The sequence below is a fragment of the Thamnophis elegans genome, chromosome 6 (genome assembly GCF_009769535.1).
Source record: "Thamnophis elegans isolate rThaEle1 chromosome 6, rThaEle1.pri, whole genome shotgun sequence".
Lineage (NCBI taxonomy): Eukaryota > Metazoa > Chordata > Lepidosauria > Squamata > Colubridae > Thamnophis > Thamnophis elegans.
This window is the reverse complement of record NC_045546.1, coordinates 22,043,093-22,055,789: the sequence shown is the minus strand read 5'-3', so window position 1 is coordinate 22,055,789 and position 12,697 is coordinate 22,043,093. Positions and strand designations below refer to the sequence as shown.

General features: G+C 38.1%; 1 protein-coding gene across 1 annotated transcript in view; it reads left to right on the top strand.

The window, feature by feature from the left end:
• Positions 1 to 12,697, top strand: part of ATP8A2 (ATPase phospholipid transporting 8A2) — a 361,217-nt gene that overhangs the window by 21,792 nt on the left and 326,728 nt on the right. The window contains exons 2-4 of the mRNA XM_032219218.1: positions 6,245 to 6,344; positions 7,945 to 8,043; positions 10,373 to 10,418. Of these exons, the coding sequence (XP_032075109.1) occupies positions 6,245 to 6,344; positions 7,945 to 8,043; positions 10,373 to 10,418 (245 nt within the window). The remainder of the gene's footprint in view (positions 1 to 6,244; positions 6,345 to 7,944; positions 8,044 to 10,372; positions 10,419 to 12,697) is intronic.

Genomic DNA, 12,697 nt, shown 5'->3' with positions numbered 1-12,697 from the left:
CGGGTGTCGAGTGTGGTCGCTTCATGGCTGCTATGTTGTGCTGCTGCAACAGCGCAACACAGCCCTTTGCCCATGAGGCTGTGCCCAGCTCTTTGGGAGCCCACTCGCAAGAGAGAAGCCGCCTGGCAACCCCCCTCTTCAGCTGGGCACAGAGCCGCTCACCAACCTAGCAGTATCCCGAAGATGCTAAGCAACGCGATCACCTTTGCCTCCCCCCCAGTTCCCGTGGCTTGGCACCTTCAAGATACCACTAGGTTGGTGAGCGACGCTCTGCCGGACCAGAGGTGGGGGGTTGTCAGTGGAGGGCTTATATTTTTGCCCACCAGAAAAATGTGGCACGGCCTTATTATCAGGACATGTCGTAATTTCGGGAAAATATGGTATTTTATTTACTTGTCATCCTTAAATTGTGTTATTCATTCCAATTCATCATGGTTCATTCTCTTTATTGTAGTTTAATCAACATCTATAACAGTGATGGCTAACCTTTTTCTCCTCACGTGTAGAAATCATGTGTCCGAATGCGACAGTGCACGCCCACATGTCCACACCCATAATGCAATGATCTCTCCTCACTGCACATGCATGTACGACCCCTCCTAGTAGGTAGGAAAAGTATGTGAATATCACCCCTGGTCAAGACAATGTCAGGGTTCCAAATAACATCCGAAATTAAATCAGCATCCAAGGCAAAGTATTGCTCAAAGTTCCAATTTCTTAAGAGAGTCATGTTGGCACATCTGTGGAAACCCGAATCTGAGCTTCTTGGGTTTTCCCCACCCAGTTGAGAGTTCATGATCTTACACCCACAAATCCATCACATGGTCCAATCTTCCACTGCGATGCTGGCAGTTCCACCCATCCAGTTCCAGACAGGTGTAGAGGTATAGAGACAAAGGGTGACCTTGGATTCTAGAAAGGAATTTTATTTTGACAACATCACATTCTACTTCTTACTATTCCCCCTCCCAATTCCCCACTAATGAAACAGCATGGTAGAATAGAATATTAGTGTGGCAGGCCAAAGATCCCCAAAGGAACTGGCTTCAGGCCTGACATACAATATGTTTAGCTAACATTTAACAATTTATTATAGGTTAGTGTAGGTGAACAGGATAGTTAGATTGGGTAGGAATATTATGTATACCAACTTTGGTTCATGAAGAAAAAAAAGACATATAAATCTAATGAAAAAGAAGATTATTATATGTGTTATTTTAATATGGTCACCTCAAACGATGAGATGGGCAGAATATAAATATAATAATACATAATTTTTAAATAAAATATTTTGGACTACTGTGATACTTGAAACAGAGAATACATAGGGATGACTGATTCTTTCAGAAGCAAGAAGTCCATGGACCACAGAGATTTGTTGATATTTCTCAAGTTTCATGTGGCTAATTTTGTTTGCACTGAGAAATTAAGTATTATCAGACCTGGTTATTACTTTGATGGAAGACCACAATGGTGTATCAGGATTGTTGGATAGACAAAGTCAGAGAAACTTTGCCAGAATAAGGCAAAAGCAACCCAATTTCACACTGATGTCAAGAAAGCTACATACTGTGTTATCTTTCTGGTCTGTCTCAACACAACTGTATCTACACACATTTTCATTGTTAGGACCACTCATAGCAGCAAACCCTATGCTTCACTTTTCCTTTCACGGGTTTTTCTTCTTTATTAATAGAATATGACACAGATGATATAATTTTATAACATTGTCTCTAGCATGGTGTGATGAAGAACATTATGTATATTGTAGGAATCATTCGTGTATATACAATGTCATCCTTTCACTGAGTACTGATGCTTTTCCAAACGGAACATTATTCCGATGGTGCATTAATAACAAAAATAGGCTAATGTGAGGGTGTTTAATTAATACGAGCAAATAAATGAGTAGAATATTTTCATGTTTTATTGCTTGCCAGCAATCAATTTTCTTATTCAGAGTTAAGTGCAAAATTTTACGTATGTCAGAGGTCAGGAAGCTGAATGAACAAGATACAAGACAATTCTTCCTGCCAAAGGGTTGTGCAAGGGGTGTTCAAAACAATTAGACATAAACAATACTCTTCTTGGCATGGTTTCTTTGACAGCTACTGCAGATACCTAAAAACAAAAGAATGAAATATGAATTAAACGAATCAATGAAAAATGTTTCTCATTGCTAGTAATACTGCATATCCTGCAGTATACTCATTGCTAGTAATACTGCATATCCAAGCTTCTTATTTTTATCAGTTGCACTCCATCAGAGTTAAACTGATTGCTTTTTTCGTGACCCATCAAAACCGCGGTCCACAAAAGCGCGATCGACGAAAGCGCGCATTTGACGTCATCACAGCGCGATGAAAAAAATTAAAAATTGAAATAACAATAAAATTAAAGCAAGCCAATTCACATAAAGGTAAGGGTTAGGGTTAGGGTTAGGGTTAGGTTAAGGGTTAGGGTTAGGTTTAGAGCGTTAGGGTTACGTTTAGCGTTACGTTAAAGGTTAGCGTTAGGTTTAGCGTTAGGTTAAGGGTTAGGTTTAGGGTTAGATTTAGGCTTAGGCTTAGGTTAAGGGTTAGGTTTAGGGTTAGGTTTAGGATTAGGTTTGGGGGGGTTAGGGTAAGGTTTTCGCTTTATTTTTACATTTTTCGATCACAGCGCGATGTTTTAGTCACGCTGTGATGACGTCAAATGCGCGCTTTCGACGACCGTGATTTTGTCATCCGCAGTTTTGTGGTGGAACCACTTTTTTTAATACAGTTATCTAACTGAGAAAGGAAGGAAGGAAAGAAAGAAGGAAGGAAGGAAATATTTTTAAACATCCAGGTGCAAACAGAGTAAGAAGAAAGTCCCCTGTGAAAGAACCTTTTCTCTTTTAGCGCACATGATGGACTTCACTTATTTCTTAAAATCTGCCTGTACAAACTATTCTTTTACGTGCTTCTCATTTAAAATGTAGCTTGTCTGCACTTGTGCTTCAAAATGTTGGAAGACATGGTGTCCTAAATCTTCAGGGGGGGAAAGGAAGTTAGCCTGTACTTCTTTGCAGTATAATGCAAGACACAGACTTCAGAGAGGTTAGATTTATGTGCATGACACGTTTTAAATGATGAAAGAAAGAATGGAAAATGATAAACAAAGATTCTGTGTTAGGTTTTCTTTTTTTTGCTAAGAGTTGTTAATACAAACAAGTTGTCTCATTTTAGATTGGTTTTGGGAATCATGGCAATGATTTTGAGGTTTTAAAAATATTAATATAAAACATGTGAATTGTTTCAGTGCGGTACAGTATCCCTGGATGTTTTTTGCCCAGTATCTTGCTGTAATTGCTATTTAAAACTGGAAGACTTTGGTGACTCATAAAAGATTATAGAGATAACTTGGTGTAGTGATTGAGGGCTAGCAATCAGAAGATCATGAGTTTAAATTCTATCTTGGGCACAAAGTCAAAGAGTAACTTTGGGCCAGTTACTCTCTCATCCCAAGGAAGAAAGCAGTGGCAAAACACTTCTAAAAATCTTTCCAAGAAAACTCAGTTCAGAATAGAATAGAATAACAGAGTTGGAAGGGACCTTGGAGGTATTCTAGTCCAACCCCCTGTTGAAGCAGGAAATCCTACAGCACTTCAGACAAATGGTTAGCCAACATCTTCTTTAAAACTTCCAGTGTTGGAGCATTTATAACTTCTGGAGGCAGTTGTTCCACTGATTAATTGTGAAATTTCTCCTTAGTTCTAAATTGCTTCTCTCCTTGATTAGTTTCCACCCATTGCTTCTTGTTCTGCCCTCAGGTGCCTTGGAGAATAGTTTGACTCTTTTGTGGCAGCCCCTGAGATATTGGAACACTACTATCATGTCTCCCCTAGTCCTTCTTTTCATTAAACTAGACATACTCAGTTCCTGCAACCGTTCTTCATATGTTTTAGTCTCCAGTCCTCTAATCATCTTTGTTGCTCTTCTCTGCACTCTTTCTAGTGTCTCAACATCTTTTTCTACATCATGGCGACCAAAACTAGGTGCATTATTCCAATTGTGGCCTTACCAAGGCGTTATAAAGTGGTATTAACACTTCATGTGATCTTGATTCTATCTCTCTGTTTATGCAGCCTAGAACTGTGTTGGCTTTTCTGGCAGTTCTAGGTTGCATAAACAGAGAGATAGAATCAACTGCATTGACTTATCCAGGTAGACACCATAAGTCAAAAACTGATATGTTTGTTTGTGTGTGTACTGCAAAATATAGATTAATATAGTATTTCTCCTGAACAATATAGGCGTGCCTTATGTATTGATAATATATAAATGCAGTGACGTGCAGTCAGGGGAGGCAGAACCTCACCACTGCCATCATGAAAAGAAAAGGAAATGTAAAAGGAAAAAGGCTGAGCTAGTTGCTGCCAGAGTCACAGTGGATGACTCTGCTTAGTGCTTAACTGTTTAAAAAAGCCTCTAAAAATTGCCCTCTACAGGAGGAGGCAGGAGAACCACGTGCCTCATCTAGTCTGACTTTATGATCACTCGAGCAGAATTAAGCAAGGGTTAAAAGCCGAAAAACTCCTTATGTAGATGAGGCATGTGGTTCTCTTGCCTCCTCCTGTAGAGGGCATTTTTTTAGAGGCTTTTTTAAACAGTTAAGCAGAGTCATCCATTGGGGACTCTGGCAGCAACTAGCCCAGCCTGACCTCGGGCGAAAGAAAGAAAACACTTTAGACATTGGGATGTCAGGGGAAAGGACTGCCTCACCAGCCATAAACCTCACCGCACATCACTGTATAAATGATATCTGATGTGCTATGTTTTTCATTCTACATTCTTTAAAAAAAATCTATACTGGTCTTTTGTGATTTTGCTCTCATTTTTCTTATACTTGTTTTCAGCATGTTATTGGAGTCAGTACAACCTTGAGGCAGGCTTCTGAGAATGAAAAACAGAATTAGGAATGGCGATTTTTAAGAAGGCCAAAATATACGTAAATTATAATTAAGACAATGTTACAGTGGAGGAAGATGAAACATGCCAGCTCTTGGACCAGGATCCAGCCTATTGTTACCAGGGATTTATTGCAGTAAAGTTGTGCTTTCTATTAAAAATGCTTGCTGAAAATGTGGGATTGTTTTTTCTCAAGTTGATTTCCCAAAGCACTAACCAAACATAATGGATGTCGTGCAACCAGTTCTTTCTATCATCTAGTAACATGCAGAAACAATCACAGCTGATTTTCTATTTTGAAAAGCACCAATCTTGGACCAAAAAAAATTCAGTGGGTAGCAGTTTATGTCATATAGTGTTTGGGTCCTACAGGCAGTGGCAAAGAGAATAATTGGATGTCAGCTGCTGTTTTATAGGCAGAACGTGAAGGAGAAAGTTATAATCTCACAGAGAACTGTCCGCTGTGCTGAAGTTTGCTTGCTACTTTTACAATTGGTTTTTTAAAAAAATATTGTGGTTTGCTTTCAAATAAAAGCCTGCTGGCTCTAATCATCCATCCATAATAGAAGCAAAGCAAATATATTTGCCTTGAGAATGGGAAATATCTATCTATCTATCTATCTATCTATCTATCTATCTATCTATCTATCTATCATCTATCTATCATCTATCTGTCTGTCTGTCTGTCTGTCTGTCTGTCTGTCTATCTATCTATCTATCTATCTATCTGAAACATCCATTATTAATTAAACTACAAATACTAACAAAACCAAATCTGAGACAATAGATTTTAAAAAACTAAATTAGAAAATCTGTTGGAATAAACCCCTATTTGCAAATCCCTATTTCACTGTTAATGTAGTAGAACACTGATAGTATATATCTATAGGATTCGAAAGGGATAGTAATAAAACCTCTTCTTTACATGTCACAGAATTGTTGAGGTTGTCTAGTAAAGAAATTACTTGTTTTCTTTGGTTTTGCTGTGATGATTTTCAATTTAGATCTAATGTGTTCTGTTTTCTTCCTGGGCCTAGTTTGTTTATTTAGTAGGTTTAGAGTGAGATATTTTGTAAATCCCTGATCTTGGAGTTGGCAAGTCCTGAAAAGACAGAAAAACTGTGGAGGGAATGTGTAAAAGCAGGCGATATAGATACTAGAAACAGCAACCATTAAATAAAAGTGATTGTATTCATTTGAAGCAATCATCTAATTAACTGGCTATGATTCAATTCACAGCTAAATCACTTAGCTCAATGGTCTCACCTCCTCCCACCTTCTAAAGCAACTTCTTATTTTGCTTCTCAAAACAGCACAGCTAAATACAGCGTGGTGACATTTCTACCTCGATTCCTGTATGAACAAATTAGAAAAGCTGCAAATGCTTTCTTCCTCTTCATTGCCTTACTGCAGGTACGTCTATGTTGAAGTAAAACAACTGTATGCATAGCTTAATTTAATACAGGTGAGCAGGTGAGCAGTCTGTGACTACCAACTCTTGTACCAGTGATGATGTTGCACAATGCATAAGCATCAGAAGTGGTATTCAGCAGGTTCTGACCAGTTCTGGAGAACCAGTAGCAGAAATTTTGAATAGCTCGGAGGACCGGTAAATACCACCTCTGACTGGCCCCACCGCCATCTATTCTCTGCCTCCTGAGTCCCAGCTGATTGGGAGGAAATGAGGATTTTGCAGTAACCTTCCCCAGCCACACCCACCAAGCCATGCCACGCCCACCAAGCCACGCCAACAGAACCAGTAGTAAGTTTTTTTGAATCCCACCACTGATAAGCATATACTTTAATCATGCATGATGAACTCAGTGTAGTCCAACTAATGTATGTAGATCATTTGTCCATTTTATGCTGAATCATAATGGTATTGGTAAATTGAATGTATAATGATAATGTTTTTAGCCTATTATACATAACGGGGCGGTAGATAGCTCAGCGGTTAAGGCACAATGGCTTGTCAACTGGAAAGCCCGGGTTTGAGACCCGAGTGCCTTGCGATGGGGTGAGCTTCTGTTCTTCACCCCAGCTCCTGCCAACCTAGCAGTTTGAAACTATGCAAATGTGAGTAGATAAATAGGTAGTGCTTTGGTGGAAGGTTGCTGCATTCTGTGTTTTCATGTAGGCCACATGATGACAGAAGCATCTCTCAGACAATACAGGATCCCTCAACTGAGAATCAGAGGAGAGCACTATCTCCTTCAGTCAGTTATCACTGGGCAGGGGAAACCTTTAAACCTTTTATACGTAACAGTATCAAAGGAGGAAATAGCAATCTTAATTAAAACCAGTCCTAACGAAAACCAGAAATATTGGAAACAGCAGTCTTATCCAAAAGCAGACTCGGAATTTGGATTTTCCAATATAGGTTCAACAATTAAAGCTGAAGCTTAGAATTCTATGGGTTAGAGAAAATAAAGAGGCAGCAGTCATTTGATAGTAATCCCAGCCAATCATGAATCACTCATTAATTAACAAATAATGGGGTCAATCCTGTACATTCTAATACTTTTTTGGTGTGGGTATTTCCTGATTTTGGGGCCTCAGTTGTTACTAAGTAGAATTCTTCTCACTTCTGATAGCTAACTGGGCTGGGATGATGTGGGCTACAGTTTAACAACATCAGGAAATCTAACTGTAGAAAAAAATGGCCTAGAGCTTTGAGCCTTGATCACACATAATCCAACATAATTACTTTACTTAGGCCCCAATATTATAGGCTAATGTCACTTCTTAGTATGGACAGGGTCACTTAGAGCAACTGCAGATAGAGGATGTTTACATCCTAAATATTTTATAAATTTCTGCCTAAATGATTCTGTCAAATCATATTTTTCCAACTTTGGATCCTTGGCAAGATAAATCAGCAGAGAAGGGGGATTATTCTCAGTGCTGAAATTAAGACATGACACTATTTTTATTTTGTAATATATATTTTTACTTCAGCATTGCCATTCTCTTTCTTTCAATACTTTTCTAAATATATACATTTCTTTTTCAGCAAATTCCAGAAGTCTCTCCAACTGGAAGATATACCACCTTGGTTCCCTTTCTATTAATTCTAACAGTTGCCGGCATCAAAGAAATCATAGAAGATTATGTGAGTATACATTTAGATTTTGGAAGAAATGTCTGTCCCTTTGCAATATAGCAAGAAACATTCAGATGTATAAAACTTCTTAATTTCCATGATTACTCAAGTCATTTTAATAGTTTCACTTTAAGACAATGCGATAGTAAAGATTAAAATGTAAAACAATATTTTTAATTTTAAAAAATAACAATACAACAAGATAAACTAGGAGTGTACTACCTTGAAGATTAGAAAATAATTACAGGTAGTCCTCAACTTAGGACTGGTCACTTAGGGGCTGCTCAAAATTATGACGAAACTCCATGGAGATAATATTGCAACATATGGAAAGGTTTCATGCTATAAAGAAAAGTTTTGTAGAATTTTATGTATGAAATTCTGCTATGCTATGCAGAAATGCAATGAAAGGACAGTTCTTCATCGCTTGTACAAATTGTTTTAATGCTAAGTTAGCCAAAAATATATTACTGAAGATATTCAATATATTAGATATTCAATATATCAGAATATCAAATATTACTGGAATAAAATTCCCATCAACCTTGGTTGATTATATTGGCTTGGATTGATGGGAATTGGGATTCTATCTAAACCATCTGGAAGGTTATAGATCACCATTTCCTGCCCTATTGTGTGGCCCAGAAAATGATTCAACAGAGAAGGCGATCCAAGCATTTTTCATGGAAAAAGTCCTCGGGGCAATCCTCAACATTATCCGGTGGCTAAAACAACAAATAGTAGTTGATATGAAAAACTTCATTATAAAAGATACTACAGAGATAATACCATTCAGAGCAGACAGTATGGGACTAAGTAAATAAAAAAAAATATCGGTCTGAGTATAAAACCTAATGCTGCTGAACTCTGTAAGTCTATAAACTGCCTAAATGAGTGAATATCTAAGAATCAGAATTAAGCAATGGGGGGAAAACAGACATTTAATACGAAGTGTATTCCTTGAACATATCACTGTATGACTGCATAAAAGATATTGGTGAAAAGTCCAGTGTTACTCATTCTATGAAATTTCTTGATAAATTGGTATATGTCAGCTGGGCAGTTTCTTCTCTGAATATATTCCCTCAATTTGGGGAATCATATAGATATGATTGAATTAGGATGGAGAGTAAAGGGAAGTAGGAGAAGGGAAGGGAAAGAGGGAGCAGAGGGAAGTAAGTAAAAGTCTCCTCAGGTAATACTGAAGCAATAGCAATAGCAATAGCAATAGCAGTAGATTTATATACCGCTTCATAGGCCTTTCAGGCCTCTCTAAGCGGTTTACAGAGAGTCAGCATATTGCCCCCAACAATCTGGGTCCTCATTTTACCCACCTCGGAAGGATGGAAGGCTGAGTCAACCCTGAGCCGGTGAGATTTGAACCGCTGACCTGCTGATCTAGCAGTAGCCTGCAGTGCTGCATTTAACCACTGCGCCACCTTGGCTCATTCACCTTGAAGATTGTTTCCCCAGAATATATGTGTTTGCTAATCATTGCATACAGGAATTAAAAAGTGCTCCATCTTGAACTATAAGTAATCCTCGAATTATGAGCACAATTGAGCCCAGCGTTTCTGTTGCTAAGTGGAATAGTTAGCAATGTTTCTGTTGCTAAGTGATATAGCTGTTAAGTGAGTTTTGTCCTACTTTATGATCTTTCTTGGCACAGTTGTTAAGTGAATCACCGCAGTTGTTAAATTAATAACACAATTGTTAAGTAAATCTGGTTTCCCCATTGATTTTGCTTGTCCGAAGGTCACAAAAGGTGGTCACGTGATCTCAGGACAGTTCAACCATCATAAATATGAGTCAGTTGCCAAGCTCCTGAGTATAGATCATGTGACCATGGGGATGCTGCAACGGTTATAAGTGTGAAAAATGGTCATAAATGACTTTTCTAATGCTGATGTAACTTTGAATGGCCACTAAATGAACTGTTGTAAATCGAGGATTACCTGTAGAAGGATTCATACTAATGCATAGAAGAGAAAAGCTTATTTATTTGTTTATATCTGCCTTTATTATTTTTATAAATAACCTAAATTGGCTAACACATACAATACTCCTTCCTCTTATATTCCCAACAACAATAACAACAACAACCCTGTGAGGTGTTTGGGCTGAATGAGATTGACTGACTGTAACTGGCTTTCATATCTAAGATGGGAGTCTCCTGGCTTTTAGTCTTAAGTACTAACCAAACTGGCTTCCCTATGCTATTAACACATACTGGAAACACTAATAAAGCTTTTATGTTTTGTCTTAATCTTTCTGCCTTTCATTCAGTTTACCCTTGAATATACCTAAATGTATGTTTGATTTTTTTATTTCTCAACAGAAAAGACATAAAGCTGACAGTACGGTGAACAAAAAGAAAGCAATAGGTAAGGCCTTTTAAGTTTGTCTCATACAAATTATATGGTAGGAAGAGTTATAGCCTTCTTAGAGGAATAATTATATTGTCAGGGTTCCGACAGATGCCCTAATGCAGTGTTTCTCAACCTTGGCTACTTGAAGATGTCTGGACTTCAACTCCCAGAATTCCCCAGCCAGCATTCGCTGGCTGGGGAATTCTGGGAGTTGAAGTCCAGACAGCTTCAAGTTGCCAAGGTTGAGAAACACTGCCCTAATGAACTCATGAGCCTCAAGCCAAGTTTCAAAAGAAATCCAGTTATTTATTAGGAGCAACATCTGAGCATGTACCCGAGTGAAGTCAGCTCTGCTCCACGTAGTTTACTACCCAACTATGAACCTGTTTCCCCACTCCTCTCATGGTGTGTCATAAATCACATTCTCCAATGGAGCACTTTCGCAGGCTGTGGAAAATACGCCTCTCTGGCTGGTTCTGGTAACCTGAGAATCAGCCTTGAGAAAGGTATGCATAGAATGTGCTTCTGGTCATGGTGATCCATCAGTTCTCCCACTCCTGCTTATGGCAACTCGAGAGAAGGCCAGTAATGCTTTACAATTATATTTGGATTTATTAATGTTTTGTTTACAACTAACTGCAAATAATGTAATGCCAAGTTTAAGAATCGGGAGAAAACTCCCAATTCTATAAATGGGAATATCAATGGGAATTGAGAGTTGTATCTCTTGCTTTCTTACTATGAACATTAAGGGCTACTCATTTTCATTAAGTGACTTTTATTATAAATTATGTAAGTATTTGTCATATCATGATTTGATTTGATTTGTTTTAATAATGTTTTGCCTCTGCCCTGTAGCTATGTTCTTCTGAATTGTTTGCTGTATACCTTTTGGGATAATAGCTACAGTAATTCAGTTCTAAATGAATGAATGTGAGAAACAATTTATCGCTAGTCAGTGATTAACATCACCAGTTTCATAATTTAATATTGTACTCTTCTGTCTAATTTATGTGGGCAGAAATAACATCAATTGGATTAAAGCATTACAACAGGGCACTGTGCTTATCTGAAAATTATCGCTTGATTTAATGACATAGACTGGCTTTATTAAGTTTCAAAGAAAGATAAAATACAAAGTAATGAAAACAAAAGATTAAAAAAGGAGGGGGGGAGATCAAAGGATGAAGAAGTTAAAAAGTAACAAAAATAAAAGAGGGAATACAAAGAAAAATTGACTTCTGACTTTCTTCAGTACACATACAAATAATCTTACTTTAAATTAAAACAAAACGTATAAACAATATACAAATTTAATAAACTATATAGCAATAGCCTATCCTAAGATTAAGCATAATCCTTAACAATGTACAATATATGTGTCTTGTATTCTATGTATATAAAAGTGAAATACCACTCATGCATATTCATGAAATCTCCAGAACCGTAAAGCCTACAAACTTGGAATTTGGCATGTATGTTCCTCTTGGCTTCTAGGTGCTCACTAAGAAAGGATTTTTCGAAATGACCATCAGATCATTAGTAGTTCTTATATTATTATTAACACGCTCTGATGCTAAGAAGTTAGACGTTCCTCACCTGAAAAGAGCTCTGTTCCAACTGCCACTTGGGCATAGGTGAGGCCAGCGCATTACTCATCTGGCTTGCAGGCAGGGAATTTAAACATTCTACTCGCCCTCCCCACCTGAAAAATACTCTGATGCTAAGGAGTTAGACATTCTACTCCCCCTCCCCACCTGAAAGGGAGAGAAGGGGATAACATAGGAGAGGCTTCTATGAGGCAAGCCTGAGAGAAAGAAGGGGATAGGAGAGGATCAATGGGGCAAGCCTGAGAGAGAGGAGGGGATAAGATAGGAGAGGCCTCTGTGGAGCAAGGCTGAAGAAGAGAAGGGGATAGGAGAGGATCAATGGGGCCAGCCTGAGGGAGAGAAGGAGGATAGGATAGGAGAGGCTTCTGTGGGGCAAGCCTGAGAGAGAGGAGGGGAGAGAGGTTGATCGTAACTACTCATTAATGTTCAAGCTTTAACTGTCAATTTATCAAACCCGATCACATAGTTCTGTAGCGAAGCATGGGTATCCAACTGACCAGTACACAATATTTCTACAATCATAACAAATCTAATGATCAAATCCCAAATCCAAAACTTCATTTATATCTTTCTAAGCAAGAAATCCAAAAGTGGTACCCATATAGTAAGAAAGCTAGGTAAACTTTTATCTTTTATCAAAGTAGACAATTTTGCTATTAGTGCTATTCCATTAATTTCACTATC